Raw genomic sequence first — 13,154 nt, forward strand, 5'->3', positions numbered from 1 at the left:
TGAGAACCACAGCTCCAGTGACTGCCAGGCTCCAATGATTTGACATGGTCATTATATGGCATCATCTCTAAAGAAGTTGTCCAGTGAGAACAAGGATTCAGCTATGAATAGGATGAGTGAGGATTTGACCAGTGGGACCTGCACGTCCCTTGCCATGGGCAGTGCTTGCGCACAGTCATCTCCTGGTAGTGAAAAGCAGATATCAATCTGCACATGTGGCACCATTTTGCTGGAGACTGCTGGGAGATGAATGTGCATATGCGCCACCCAGGGCAAGGGAGGTGCTAGCGCAAAACTTAAAAAAGGAGGCAAAGCAGAGCTGAAGACCATACCTACAGTTAGGAAAGAAGGAAAACAAGAAGATCCAGCGGAAGACAAAAATATTTTGTCTTCAAGTAAAAAAACATTCCTTTATTTCCAACTTTCATTAAAAATTTATTTTTAGCATTCCATGGCATGGGGCAGAAAAATAGTTGGACCATGATGAAGGCGTGAGCTGAAACAGAAGGCGTGAGCTGAAACACAGTCCAGTGTATTGCCACCTCTTTCTAAAAAAAATTGTTTAAAAGAACAGAGAGTCCTCAGTGGTTGATACCTTTTAATGGCTAACTGAAAAGATGGTAATAAAAGGTATCAACCACTGAGGACTCTCTGTTCTTTTAAACAATTTTTTTTATCTCTACTGGCTAACACGGTACAAAGATATATTTTACTTGCACCTCTTTCTATACGTTTTTCTGCCCCATGCTGTGGAATGCTAAAATAATAAAAATTAATGCAAGTTTGAAATAAAGGAATGTTTTTTTACTCCTGATTCTGGATTGTGTGGCTGCCTCCCACCCTGTTTCCCTGTAGATATCTTCCAATATTGGAATGCACTCCTCTTTACAGGACACCGGCAAGCTAATAAATATTTATTCATTGTTCTACCTACAGTTACTGACGCACCAAGACTTCTAACATGGATTAATGAGGTTGTCCACAACTTTTACATTTATCTCCTATCTCTGGGATAGGTCATCAATGTCTGACTGGCTGGGCTCTGACACCACTGCCCCGCCAATCAGCTGTTTCCGGTACCAACAGCAACAATCAGATCTGCCCGCTCTTCTGATAGTGGCCACAGATGGGTACTGCCCATCCTGCTATTGATATGAATGGGAGTTATGAATGTGCAGTATCCAGAAGACTGGGCAGCTCTGGAATTGCACATTTCTGCCCGTCGGTGGCACCAAAAACAGCTACTTTGTGTGTGTGCATGGTGTCAGATCTCAGCTAATCAGACGTTGATTACCTGTCCCAGGGATAGAAAAATCAATGAAAAAGTAGTATCTATGCTAGTGTATACAGGGACGGGTAAGGCTGTGCCCACAGCACTATGTACCCGCAGATATATCCGCAGGTACGTCCGCAGGTTTCCCGCAGCTGATTCCCGGAATCCACAGCTATCCATAGCTGCGGGATTGCAGCGAAATAGCTGCGGACATTCGTGTGATTTACCTGCGGAAGCCCCGGCCTCTATCTCCATAGCGGAGAGCCGGGATTTCCGCATAAATCATTGACACCCAGTTATGTGCGGCTGCGGGACATCCGCAGCATATTCCGCAGCATGGACACACTCCCCCCATGTCCCATAGGATAACATGGGGAGTGGCTGTACTTGCTAAAACCTGCGGATTTATCTAGAAAATCCAGATAAATCTGCAGGTTTTCCACGACAAATTCCGCAGTTACAGAGTCCCGTGGGCACATAGCCTTAGACAGGGATTAGCAATATATACCCAGGACTGCTCGTGGCTCTGGTTGCATATTGGACCTGACAGGTTCCCTTTAAACAAGAACCAGGCTATGGATATTTACACCACAGGTATCCATTATATCAGTATTACTGGGCCACTACGGCCATAACTAACAGGGGAGACGGTGATGGCAGGTTTTCTTCAGCCCCTTCTTAGTCTAGAAGGCGTAATCTCCAGACACAGCAGATGAGGGGCAGCGCGCACCCCCAGAATGAGCTCCTCGGCCTCCATGATGGCAGCAGATAGCACAGACCGCAGCACAAGCCGCCGGTATGCCCCGGGAGCACGTGCACACAGGCACCGGCACACACAGGGCCGCACTGCTGCCTCCAGCCTCGTCCACACCGCACGTCCCCGAGGCCTGCACCACACACGCGGCCGCCCCGCACCCACCTCGAGGGTGATGGTCTTCCCCGTGAGAGTCTTCACGAAGATCTGCATGTTGGCGCCGGATCCACCTGCGGAAGATACCAGACGGTTATAACTGCCCCGAATACGGCGGGTTCCCCGGCACACGGCAGAAATCTCCCCATACCCGGAGCCGAGCCGCCACACTCACCTCCTGCTAATGGCGGATCCTGGAGAGAGGGCCTCCTTCCGGCGGACACGGGGTTTTCCTCGCAGCCGAGCAGGGCTGTGGTGGGCGGGGCGAGGGAGAGCTGTCCCGGATAATGCCTGCTACAATCTTACTGTGCCAAATTGAGAAAAGGCGGACAGTGATCGTGGGCTGCGGCCCTCAGCGACCAGAGGCCACTATAATTATATTGAAATGGTGGCTTATACTCATTATGAGACTTTAGGGGCCTTCCATGTGCAATGCATTGTGGGACTTATAGTCCTTGTGAATTTTTGTGTAGTTTTTATTTTATTTTGGGTTTTTTTTTACAAATTCCTGGTCCCATTACATTTTTGGACAAATATTAAAATATTCTAATGAGTCAGTAATGAAAATGACAAATATGAGTTTTCTACAAAGTACAGTTCTCATGAGGCGTGTGCTTCATTTACATTGACCACGCCCCTGACAACTGGCCGTAGTAACGAGAGTTTGCACGCAGGCCCCGGACTACGAGCGGCAGGGAACGCGCATGGCGAAGAGCAGCAGGACAGAGGGAGCTCGGAAAAAGTCATATGTGCAAAGGTGAGTATTGCTCTCTGTTATCAGCCACTGCACACTGCGGTGGAGAAGCAGTAAAGTAGAATTCAAGCATAAGTTGCTTTGAAAAATTGCAAAAGTGTTTGCACAATACTTTGTGGTATAAAAAAAGGCGATTTTTGGTGTCCAAAACGCCAAGTGTCCGGCCCACTCCACTCTCCATGGCCGCTCATTATCTTGTGCAAAATAATGGAAAGACTAAAAAAACACCTAAAAATGTATGTGCGACTCTTGGAGCATTTTGTAAGCATTTTCAACTTAGTATTTTATTCATTGTGTAAAGGATTTTTAAAAATTGTCTAAAAATTCCACCAAAAAATGCAAAAAAATGCTAAAATACTGCTGAAAAAAATGGTAAAATACTGCTGAAAAAAATGGTAAAATACTGCTGAAAAAAATGGTAAAATACTGCTGAAAAAAATGGTAAAATACTGCTGAAAAAAATGCTAACAGAAAACACCAAAGAGAAATGTTAACAAGTTGCTTTAGGAAGCGTTAATAACAATGCCGGCGTATCTGGTAGCAGCTTCAACTTGGAAATGACTAAATATACAGTAGAGACCAAAAGTTTGGACACACCTTCTCATCTCTAGAACAACTGTTAAGAGGAGACTTTGTGTAGCAGGCCTTCATGGTAAAATAGCTGCTAGGAAACCACTGCTAAGGACAGGCAACAAGCAGAAGAGACTTGTTTGGGCTAAAGAACACAAGGAATGGACATTAGACCAGTGCAAATCTGTGCTTTGGTCTGATGAGTCCAAATTTGAGATCTTTGGATCCAACCACCATGTCTTTGTAGAAAAGGTGAACACATGGACTCTACATGCCTGGTTCCCACCGTGAAGCATGGAGGAGGAGGTGTGATGGTGTGGGGGTGCTTTGCTGGGGACACTGTTGGGGATTTATTCAAAATTGAAGGCGTACTGAACCAGCATGGCTACCACAGCATCTTGCAGTGGCATGCTATTCCATCCGGTTTGCGTTTAGTTGGACCATCATTTATTTTTCAACAGGACAATGACCCCAAACACACCAACAGGCTGTGTAAGGGCTATTTGACTAGGAAGGAGAGTGTTGGGGTGCTACGCCAGATGACCTGGTCTCCACAGTCACCAGACCTGAACCCAATCGAGATGGTTTGGGGTGAGCTGGACCGCAGAGTGAAGGCAAAAGGGCCAACAAGTGCTAAGCATCTCTGGGAACTCCTTCAAGACTGTTGGAAGACCATTTCCGGTGACTACCTCTTGAAGCTCATCAAGAGAATGCCAAGAGTGTGCAAAGCAGTAATCAAAGCAAAAGGTGGCTACTTTGAAGAACCTAGAATATAAGACATATTTTCAGTTGTTTCACACTTTTTTGTTAAGTATTTCATTCCACGTGTGATACAAGTAAAATATATCTTTGTACCGTGTTAGCCAGTAGAGATAAAAAAATTGTTTAAAAGAACAGAGAGTCCTCAGTGGTTGATACCTTTTAATGGCTAACTGAAAAGATGTTAACGTGTGTTAATTCATAGTTTTGATGTCTTCAATGTGAATCTACAATTTTTAGAGTCATGAAAATAAAGAGAACTCTTTGTCTGAGAAGGTGTGTCCAAACTTTTGGTCTGTACTGTGTGTGTGTATATACAGTATACATATGTATTCTACCTGTGAGTTTCATGGATATAACTCGTACTGATTATAATATATGGGGTTTGTCACATTGCTGTGTATTTTTGTGGATAGCTTTTTTTATGTCTCGGTGATTTCTATAAATCCCTTCCTCTTTCTGGAAGTGTAAGACGCTGTATTTTCGACATAGTACAAATGTGCTGCCTTCAAAATTCACTAAAAACTTTGGAATCTTAGGAATGTTGTTCCTTTCCATTTAAGCAGGTGTGAAATAGCACCACTTGCGTCTTCAGGGACTATGGAGCCTTTCCATGGATTATCTAGGACCCCCGTTCTCCCACCCATCACTAGTGCCAGTGATAAGAGGTTTCTTACCAGCATTGAACAGGATATAAAGTCTGAGGAGGAGAAGCTATCGGCGGCGGGTCAGCTTGATGCGGAGCAGAGGTATATCATCTATGGACAAGCTTTTGATAAGGTAACCTACATTACGGTATATCGGTACGTTACTTTATGGTCACTCTGCCTTCTCTGTGTAACCATTGCTCTTGATTTGTGCTTCTATTTCAGGTGATTGAATATTGCACTGACTATAAACCCCTACTGACTGCAATCAAGCAAGAGTACGATGAATTTATTAATGCCGCCAAACAAGGAGAAACCAATGCAATTCATGTTCATGCAAAGTTGAAAAGACTAGCCTCGGAGCCCACAACACTCATGTATTACAGGAAAAGGGCAGCAGAGCTAGAGGACAGGTAATACTGATATAATGGTTATTAGGCTGGAGTCACACAATGGTATGGCATCCGATACAAGTGTATCACATGCGATATGCTAATTACCCACGGCTCCTGCTGTGCTGCCAGCGTGAGCCAAGTGTCATGTGACTATGATCCGATCCAGCGATCAGATCACAGCTGCGGAGGAGAGGGAGGGGATTAATCTCCCCTTCTCTTCCATTGTCAGCTTGAGCGTATATCGCACTGCACTTGTATATCATCCGAGTGAAGTCCGAGGTTTCTCTCGCACCCATAGACTTGTATAGGTGCAAATGACACGGCTCTCGCTGACAATCGCAGCATGCTGTGACTTTTCTCTCATGCAGAATCTGGATGAGAAAAAAAAGCTGTCAATCTGCTCTCTCATTGAATAACATTGGTCCGAGTGCAATGAGAGATTTTCTCACATTGCCTTCGTCCGATTCATACGCTTGTGTGAGTATGCGCTAAAATGGGTTATCCAGCACCTCTCATTTCTTCAGCGAGAGGTAAGAGGCACTGCTGATGTGGCACAGAGACACATGAGCACAACCTTCCAATACCCGTCACATGTCCTGTTAGTAGGACACAGGCACGATATCTTCCAGATGTGTGCGAGACCTGGAAAGCGGCCGTGGACACAATATCAATGGTGAATCTCACCTCCCTCCTGACTTTATATCATACACTCACAAATAGAGGTTCCTGACTACCCATGATTGCACTGGAGACTGATGGTCTGCAAATCCACACAGTCCACCATGGTGGCGATCATTCCATTTATCTAGCTTTCTTCTCTGTGAACCATCTTCTACACTGTTTTCTAAATCTTATCCTCTGTATGTTTATTTTTGTCCTAGAATCGATATAATTAATAAAGATTCCAGCAGACTTGAGAAAGAATTACAGAAATTGCTGGATGACAAGAGAGAAAAGACTCCTCCAAAAGGAGAAACCGGACCGCCACAAAGTGAATTAAACCCAAGTGCTCCAATTTCAGGTATCCTCATCCCAATATTGGCTCACGTCCACATTTTCTAAGCGGTGATTCAGCATTTTCATGTAGAAAGCTGGTAAAATTCTGTCAAGACTCATAGAAAAATCTATGCGTTAGGTCACAGTCACATATTCAGTATTTGGTCAGTATTGTACATCAGTATGTGTAAACCATCAGAGGAACAATCAGAGGAAAAGTACAATAGAATCATGGGCACCTCTTCTGCATTTTATACCCCCTCTTGGGTTTGGCTTATAAATACTAATGCAAAATACTGATCAAATACTGAACATGTGAACATGGCCTTAAGGCCCCGTCACACGCTACGATATATATAACGATTTCTTTTTCGCTCCTAATTGGGAGACCCAGACAGTGGGTGTAAAGCTACTGCCTCTGGAGGCCGCACAAAGAACTACACTTAAAAGTGTAAGGCCCCTCCCCTTCTGGCTATACACCCTCCCGTAGGAGTACGGATTCCTCAGTTTTAGCTTTGTGCGCAGGAGGTCAGACACGCACGCATAGCTCCATTGTTTTTAGTCAGCAGCAGCTGCTGACTATGTCGGATGGAAGAAAAGAGGGCCCATACAGGGCTCCCAGCATGCTCCCTTCTCACCCCACTGTATGTCGGAGGTGTTTGTAAGGTTGAGGTACCCATTGCGGGTACGGCGGCAGGAGCCCACATGCTGATTCCTTCCCCATCCCTTTTTACAGGGCTCTGGGTGAAGTGGGATTTACTGGTCTCCAGGCACTGAGACCGTGCTCCATCTACAGCCCCTGGAGAAGATGCTGGATGGAGCGGAGTACATCAGGGACATGGCCCTGCTTCCTCAAGGTACTCTGTGTCCCCGTGCATTTGGCGCTCACACCGCAGCATGCTGGGTGTTGTAGTGCGCCGGGGGACATCAGCGCTACGGCGCTTGTGCCATGGCCTCATTCAGCTTCGCTGAAGCAGGCACACTTATGGGAATCGGTCACGCCGGCCGCTGGGACTGCGGCGCGGCTGGCACTTGTGGTGCGCCGGGGACTTCAGCGCGGCCCGCGCTTTTACGGCGGCCGCGCTGATAACTCGAGTCCCCGGCTTTTGCGGCCTGCTTCCGTTCGTTCCCGCCCCCAGACCTGCCAGTCAGGAGAGGGGCGGGACGCTGGCCACTTCTGGGAAACGGTCGCGCCGGCCGCTGGGACTGCGGCGCGGCTGGCACTTGTGGTGCGCCGGGGACTTCAGCGCGGCCCGCGCTTTTACGGCGGCCGCGCTGATAACTCGAGTCCCCGGCTTTTGCGGCCTGCTTCCGTTCGTTCCCGCCCCCAGACCTGCCAGTCAGGAGAGGGGCGGGACGCTGGCCAGTGCATCAGCGCCGAGGGCTGGAGTCGTTTTTACATACTCCAGCCCTCACAATCGGCACAGAGGGGACACTGTTTCCCGCACTTTTGTTTGGGAACTCCCACGGACCGCCCCTCTCCACAGACGCCGGCAGCCATTCCTGCTGACACGCTGAGCTGCAGAGGGGAGCCGGGGAGACCCAGACAAGGAATTCTGCGCCTCTTACCCGCTATTCAGCGGGCGGTAAGCAGCCCTCAGGGCTCACCCCCTCTTGTGCCAGTAGTATTCTTAGTATATTGTTTCTACAAATACTTGGTATTACATAGCGCTGGTCGCCCTTTGGCTATAGACTCTCTCACATTGCAGAGAGCCAGCAGCATGTCGTCCGTAAAACGCAAGGGTGCCAAGGCACAGACATTATATGCTTCCTGCACCGCATGTGGGACTTTTCTACCGGCAGGCTCCACGGACCCCCATTGTGTGCAGTGCTCGGCCCCTGCGGCGCTTGCACAGTCGGGACCTCTGCTGGACGTGACCCAGGGTGTACCACCTGTGAATGCTGTCCAGGTGACAGGAACTGAGTTTGCAGCTTTTGCTGACAGAATGTCTCTCACTATGTCACAAATTCTTGACACATTGCGAGCTAGGCCTGTACTTCAGGCCACGGACACTGTGCAATCATTGCCCCCTGGTCCCCCTCAGCTCCAAGCTCCGGGACGGGCATATACACCTCAGGGTGAAGACTCTGACTCGGACGATGGCCCCGGGCAGCCTAAGCGGGCTCGCTATGACGGGCCTTCACATTCATCTCAATGGTCAGGATCCCAGCGAGATGAATCTATGGGTGATGAGGCGGACGTAACTGATCAGGATTCTGATCCTGGGACCGCTCTCAATCTAGATACACCAGAGGGTGACGCCATAGTTAATGATCTTATATTTAACATCAATAAGATGTTAAATATTTCCCCACCAGCTCCTCTTGTAGAGGAGTCAGCTTCGCAGCACGAGAGAATCCATTTCAGATACCCTAAGCGTACATTAAGCACTTTTCTGGACCACGCTGACTTTAGAGACGCAATCCAGAAACCCCACGCTTATCCTGAAAGGCGTTTTCCTAAACGGCTTAAAGATACACGCTACCCTTTTCCCCCTGAGGTGGTCAAGGGTTGGACCCAGTGTCCAAAAGTGGATCCTCCAATTTCCAGGCTTGCAGCTAGATCCTTGGTTGCAGTTGAAGATGGAGCGGCACTTAAAGATGCCACTGACAGGCAGATGGAGCTCTGGCTGAAATCCATCTATGAAGCGATTGGAGCGTCATTAGCGCCTTCTTTTGCGGCCGTATGGGCACTCCAAGCTATCTCAGCCGGGCTTGCGCGAGTCGACTCAGTCACACGTGCATTTGCCCCGCAGGTAGCACCATTGACCTCGCAAATGGCGGCATTCGCGTCGTACGCGATTAATGCTGTTCTTGACGCTACAAGCCGCACGGCAGTGGCGTCAGCCAACTCCGTTGTTTTGCGTAGGGCCCTGTGGTTGAGACATTGGAAAGCAGATTCTCATTCCAAGAAGTGCTTAACCAATTTGCCTTTTTCTCGTGACCGATTGTTTGGAGAGCGTTTGGATGAAATCATCAAACACTCCAAGGGTAAGGACTCATCCTTACCGCAACACAGACAAAACAAACCCCAACAGAGGAAGGGTCAGTCTGGTTATCGGTCCTTTCGAGGACCGGGCAGGTCCCAATTCGCCTCGTCAAAAAAGACTCAAAAAGACCAGAGACGCTCAGATTCTTGGAGGTCTCAGTCACGCCCAAAAAGGACAGCCGGAGGAACCGTTGCCAAGACGGCGTCCTCCTGACTTGCGGTCTCCGATTCCCACACCCGCGGTCGGTGGGAGGCTTTCCCACTTTGGCGACATTTGGCTGTCACGCGTCAAAGACCGTTGGGTGAGGGATATTCTGTCTCACGGGTACAGGATAGAGTTCAGTTCTCGTCCGCCAACTCGTTTCTTCAGAACTTCTCCACCACCAGACCGAGCCGATGCTCTGTTGCAGGCGGTGGCCGCTCTAAAGGCGGAAGGAGTGGTGACCTCCGTCCCTCTTCAGGAACAAGGTCACGGTTTTTACTCCAATCTGTTTGTGGTCCCAAAAAAGGACGGATCGTATCGACCCGTCCTGGATCTAAAGTTACTCAACAGACACGTAAAAGTCAGGAGGTTCCGGATGGAATCCCTACGCTCCGTCATAGCCTCAATGTCTCAAGGAGATTTTCTAGCATCAATAGATATCAAAGATGCGTATCTCCACGTGCCGATTGCACCAGAGCATCAGCGTTTCCTACGCTTCGTCATACACGACGAACACCTACAGTTCGTAGCGTTACCTTTCGGTCTGGCAACAGCCCCCCGGGTCTTCACCAAAGTCATGGCAGCAGTAGTAGCTGTTCTGCACTCGCAGGGTCACTCGGTCATCCCGTATCTAGACGACCTGCTTATAAAGGCACCCTCTCAAGAGGCATGCCAACACAGTCTGAAGGTGGCACTAGACACTCTCCAGAGTTTCGGGTGGATTATCAACTTTCCAAAGTCTCATCTAACCCCGACCCAATCTCTGACTTATCTTGGCATGGAGTTTCATACTCTCTCAGCGATAGTGAGGCTTCCACTGGACAAGCAGTGCTCGCTACGGACTGGAGTGCAATCTCTCCTTCAGAGCCAGTCGCACTCACTGAGGCGCCTCATGCATTTCCTAGGAAAGATGGTAGCAGCAATGGAGGCAGTCCCGTTCGCGCAGTTTCATCTGCGCCCTCTACAATGGGACATTCTACGCCAATGGGATGGGAAATCGACGTCCCTCGACAGGACTGTCTCCCTCTCTCAGACTGCCAAGGACTCTCTGCGTTGGTGGCTTCTCCCCACCTCATTGTCACAGGGAAAGTCGTTCCTTCCCCCGTCCTGGGCAGTGGTCACGACGGATGCGAGCCTATCAGGGTGGGGAGCGGTGTTTCTCCACCACAGGGCTCAGGGGACGTGGACTCAGGAAGAGTCCGCCCTGCAGATCAATGTTCTGGAAATCAGACCAATCTATCTTGCCCTGCGAGCCTTCCAACAATGGCTGGAAGGCAAGCAGATTCGGATTCAGTCGGACAATTCCACGGCGGTGGCGTACATCAACCACCAAGGGGGAACACGCAGTCGCCAAGCTTTTCAAGAAGTCCAGCGGATTTTGACGTGGGTGGAAAGCAGAGCGTCCACCATATCCGCAGTTCACATCCCAGGCGTGGAAAACTGGGAAGCAGACTTTCTCAGTCGCCAGGGCATGGACGCAGGAGAATGGTCCCTTCACCCGGACGTGTTTCAGCAGATCTGTTGCCGCTGGGGGACGCCGGACGTCGATCTGATGGCGTCACGGCACAACAACAAGGTCCCAGTTTTCATGGCACGGTCTCACGATCACCGAGCGCTGGCGGCAGACGCCTTGGTTCAGGATTGGTCGCAATTCCGACTCCCCTATGTGTTCCCACCTCTAGCATTGTTACCCAGAGTTCTCCGGAAAATCAAGTCCGACTGCCATCGAGCCATACTCGTCGCTCCAGATTGGCCAAGAAGGTCGTGGTACCCGGATCTGTGGCATCTCACGGTAGGCCAACCGTGGACACTACCAAACCGTCCAGATTTGCTGTCTCAAGGGCCGTTTTTCCATCTGAATTCTGCGGCCCTGAACCTGACTGTGTGGCCATTGAGTCCTGGATCCTAGCGGCCTCAGGTTTATCTCATGAAGTTGTTGCCACAATGAGACAGGCTAGAAAACCATCCTCAGCTAAGATCTATCACAGGACGTGGAAGATATTCTTAGCGTGGTGCTTGGCTCAAGGGTTTTCTCCCTGGCCATTTGCATTGCCAATTTTTCTTTCCTTCCTGCAGTCTGGGTTGGAAAAAGGTTTGTCGCTTAGCTCGCTTAAGGGTCAAGTCTCCGCGCTATCCGTATTCTTTCAGAAGCGCTTGGCACGGCTTTCTAAAGTACGCACGTTTCTCCAAGGAGTTTGTCATATCGTTCCTCCTTACAGACGGCCATTGGAACCCTGGGATCTGAACAAGGTTCTCATTGCTCTCCAGAAGCCGCCTTTCGAGCCTTTGAAAGAGGTTCCCCTTTCTCGGCTTTCACAAAAGGTAGTTTTTCTTGTGGCGGTCACGTCTCTTCGAAGAGTGTCCGAGCTAGCGGCGTTATCTTGCAAATCTCCCTTCCTGGTGTTTCACCAAGACAAGGTAGTACTGCGTCCAATTCCAGAGTTTTCTCCCAAGGTGGTTTCTTCCTTTCATCTCAATCAGGATATCACTTTGCCATCTTTGTGTCCGCATCCAGTTCACCAATTTGAAAAGGGTTTACATCTGTTGGACCTGGTGAGAGCACTCAGGATTTACATTTCTCGCACGGCGTCTCTACGCCGTTCTGATGCGCTCTTTGTCCTAGTCGCTGGTCAGCATAAGGGATCGCAAGCTTCCAAATCCACCCTGGCGCGGTGGATCAAGGAACCAATTCTTCACACATACCGTTCTGCTGGGCTTCCGATTCCATCTGGACTGAAGGCCCATTCTACCAGAGCCGTGGGTGCGTCCTGGGCATTGCGGCATCAGGCTACGGCTCAGCAAGTGTGCCAGGCGGCTACCTGGTCGAGTCTGCACACGTTTACCAAACACTATCAAGTGCATACCTACGCTTCGGCAGATGCCAGCCTAGGTAGACAGGTCCTTCAGGCGGCGGTGGCCCACCTGTAGGAAGAGGCTGTCTGACAGCCCGTTCATGTGGTATCTTTTTACCCACCCAGGGACTGCTTTTGGACGTCCCACTGTCTGGGTCTCCCAATTAGGAGCGAAAAAGAAGAAGGGAATTTTGTTTACTTACCGTAAATTCCTTTTCTTCTAGCTCCAATTGGGAGACCCAGCACCCGCCCTATTTGTTCTTAGGGTTTCGTTTTTCGGGTGCACATGTTGTTCATGTTGTTTCTTAAGTTCTCCGATCTTGTTATCGGATTGAATTTGTTTTTGAAACTGTTATTGGCTTTCCTCCTTCTTGCTTTGGTACTAAAACTGAGGAATCCGTACTCCTACGGGAGGGTGTATAGCCAGAAGGGGAGGGGCCTTACACTTTTAAGTGTAGTTCTTTGTGCGGCCTCCAGAGGCAGTAGCTATACACCCACTGTCTGGGTCTCCCAATTGGAGCTAGAAGAAAAGGAATTTACGGTAAGTAAACAAAATTCCCTTCATTTCATTGTTAGAGATATCGTAGCGTGTGACAGCTCCTAACGACTGTGAACGAGCAAAAATACTCACCTTATCGTTGCTCGTTGACACGTCGTTCATTTTCAAAATGTCGGTCCTCCTTCTGTGCTCCGGTTGTTCATCGTTCCCGAGGCAGCACACATCGCTCCGTGTGACACCCCGGGAACGATGAACACAGCTTACCTGCGTCCCGCCGGCAGTGTGGAAGGAAGGAGGTGGGCGGGATG

The 13,154-nt window shown here is 49.2% G+C and overlaps 2 protein-coding genes across 2 annotated transcripts in view; one reads left to right on the forward strand and one right to left on the reverse strand.

Annotated features, from left to right (window-relative positions):
- RPS27A (ribosomal protein S27a) overlaps positions 1 to 2,402 on the reverse strand; it is a 29,491-nt gene extending 27,089 nt beyond the window's left edge. Inside the window, exons 1-2 of the mRNA XM_075339333.1 lie at positions 2,359 to 2,402; positions 2,193 to 2,257 (exon numbers count right to left, since the gene is read on the reverse strand). Of these exons, the coding sequence (XP_075195448.1) occupies positions 2,193 to 2,240 (48 nt within the window). The 5' untranslated portion in view covers positions 2,241 to 2,257; positions 2,359 to 2,402. The remainder of the gene's footprint in view (positions 1 to 2,192; positions 2,258 to 2,358) is intronic.
- Positions 2,403 to 2,866: 464 nt separating this feature from the next.
- The window catches only part of CLHC1 (clathrin heavy chain linker domain containing 1), a 59,276-nt gene continuing 48,988 nt past the window's right edge, over positions 2,867 to 13,154 (forward strand). Inside the window, exons 1-4 of the mRNA XM_075339331.1 lie at positions 2,867 to 2,940; positions 4,833 to 5,046; positions 5,139 to 5,326; positions 6,190 to 6,329. Coding sequence (XP_075195446.1) covers positions 2,888 to 2,940; positions 4,833 to 5,046; positions 5,139 to 5,326; positions 6,190 to 6,329 — 595 coding nt within the window. The 5' untranslated portion in view covers positions 2,867 to 2,887. The remainder of the gene's footprint in view (positions 2,941 to 4,832; positions 5,047 to 5,138; positions 5,327 to 6,189; positions 6,330 to 13,154) is intronic.

This window comes from Anomaloglossus baeobatrachus, chromosome 3 (assembly GCF_048569485.1).
Source record: "Anomaloglossus baeobatrachus isolate aAnoBae1 chromosome 3, aAnoBae1.hap1, whole genome shotgun sequence".
Taxonomy (NCBI): Eukaryota; Metazoa; Chordata; class Amphibia; order Anura; family Aromobatidae; genus Anomaloglossus; species Anomaloglossus baeobatrachus.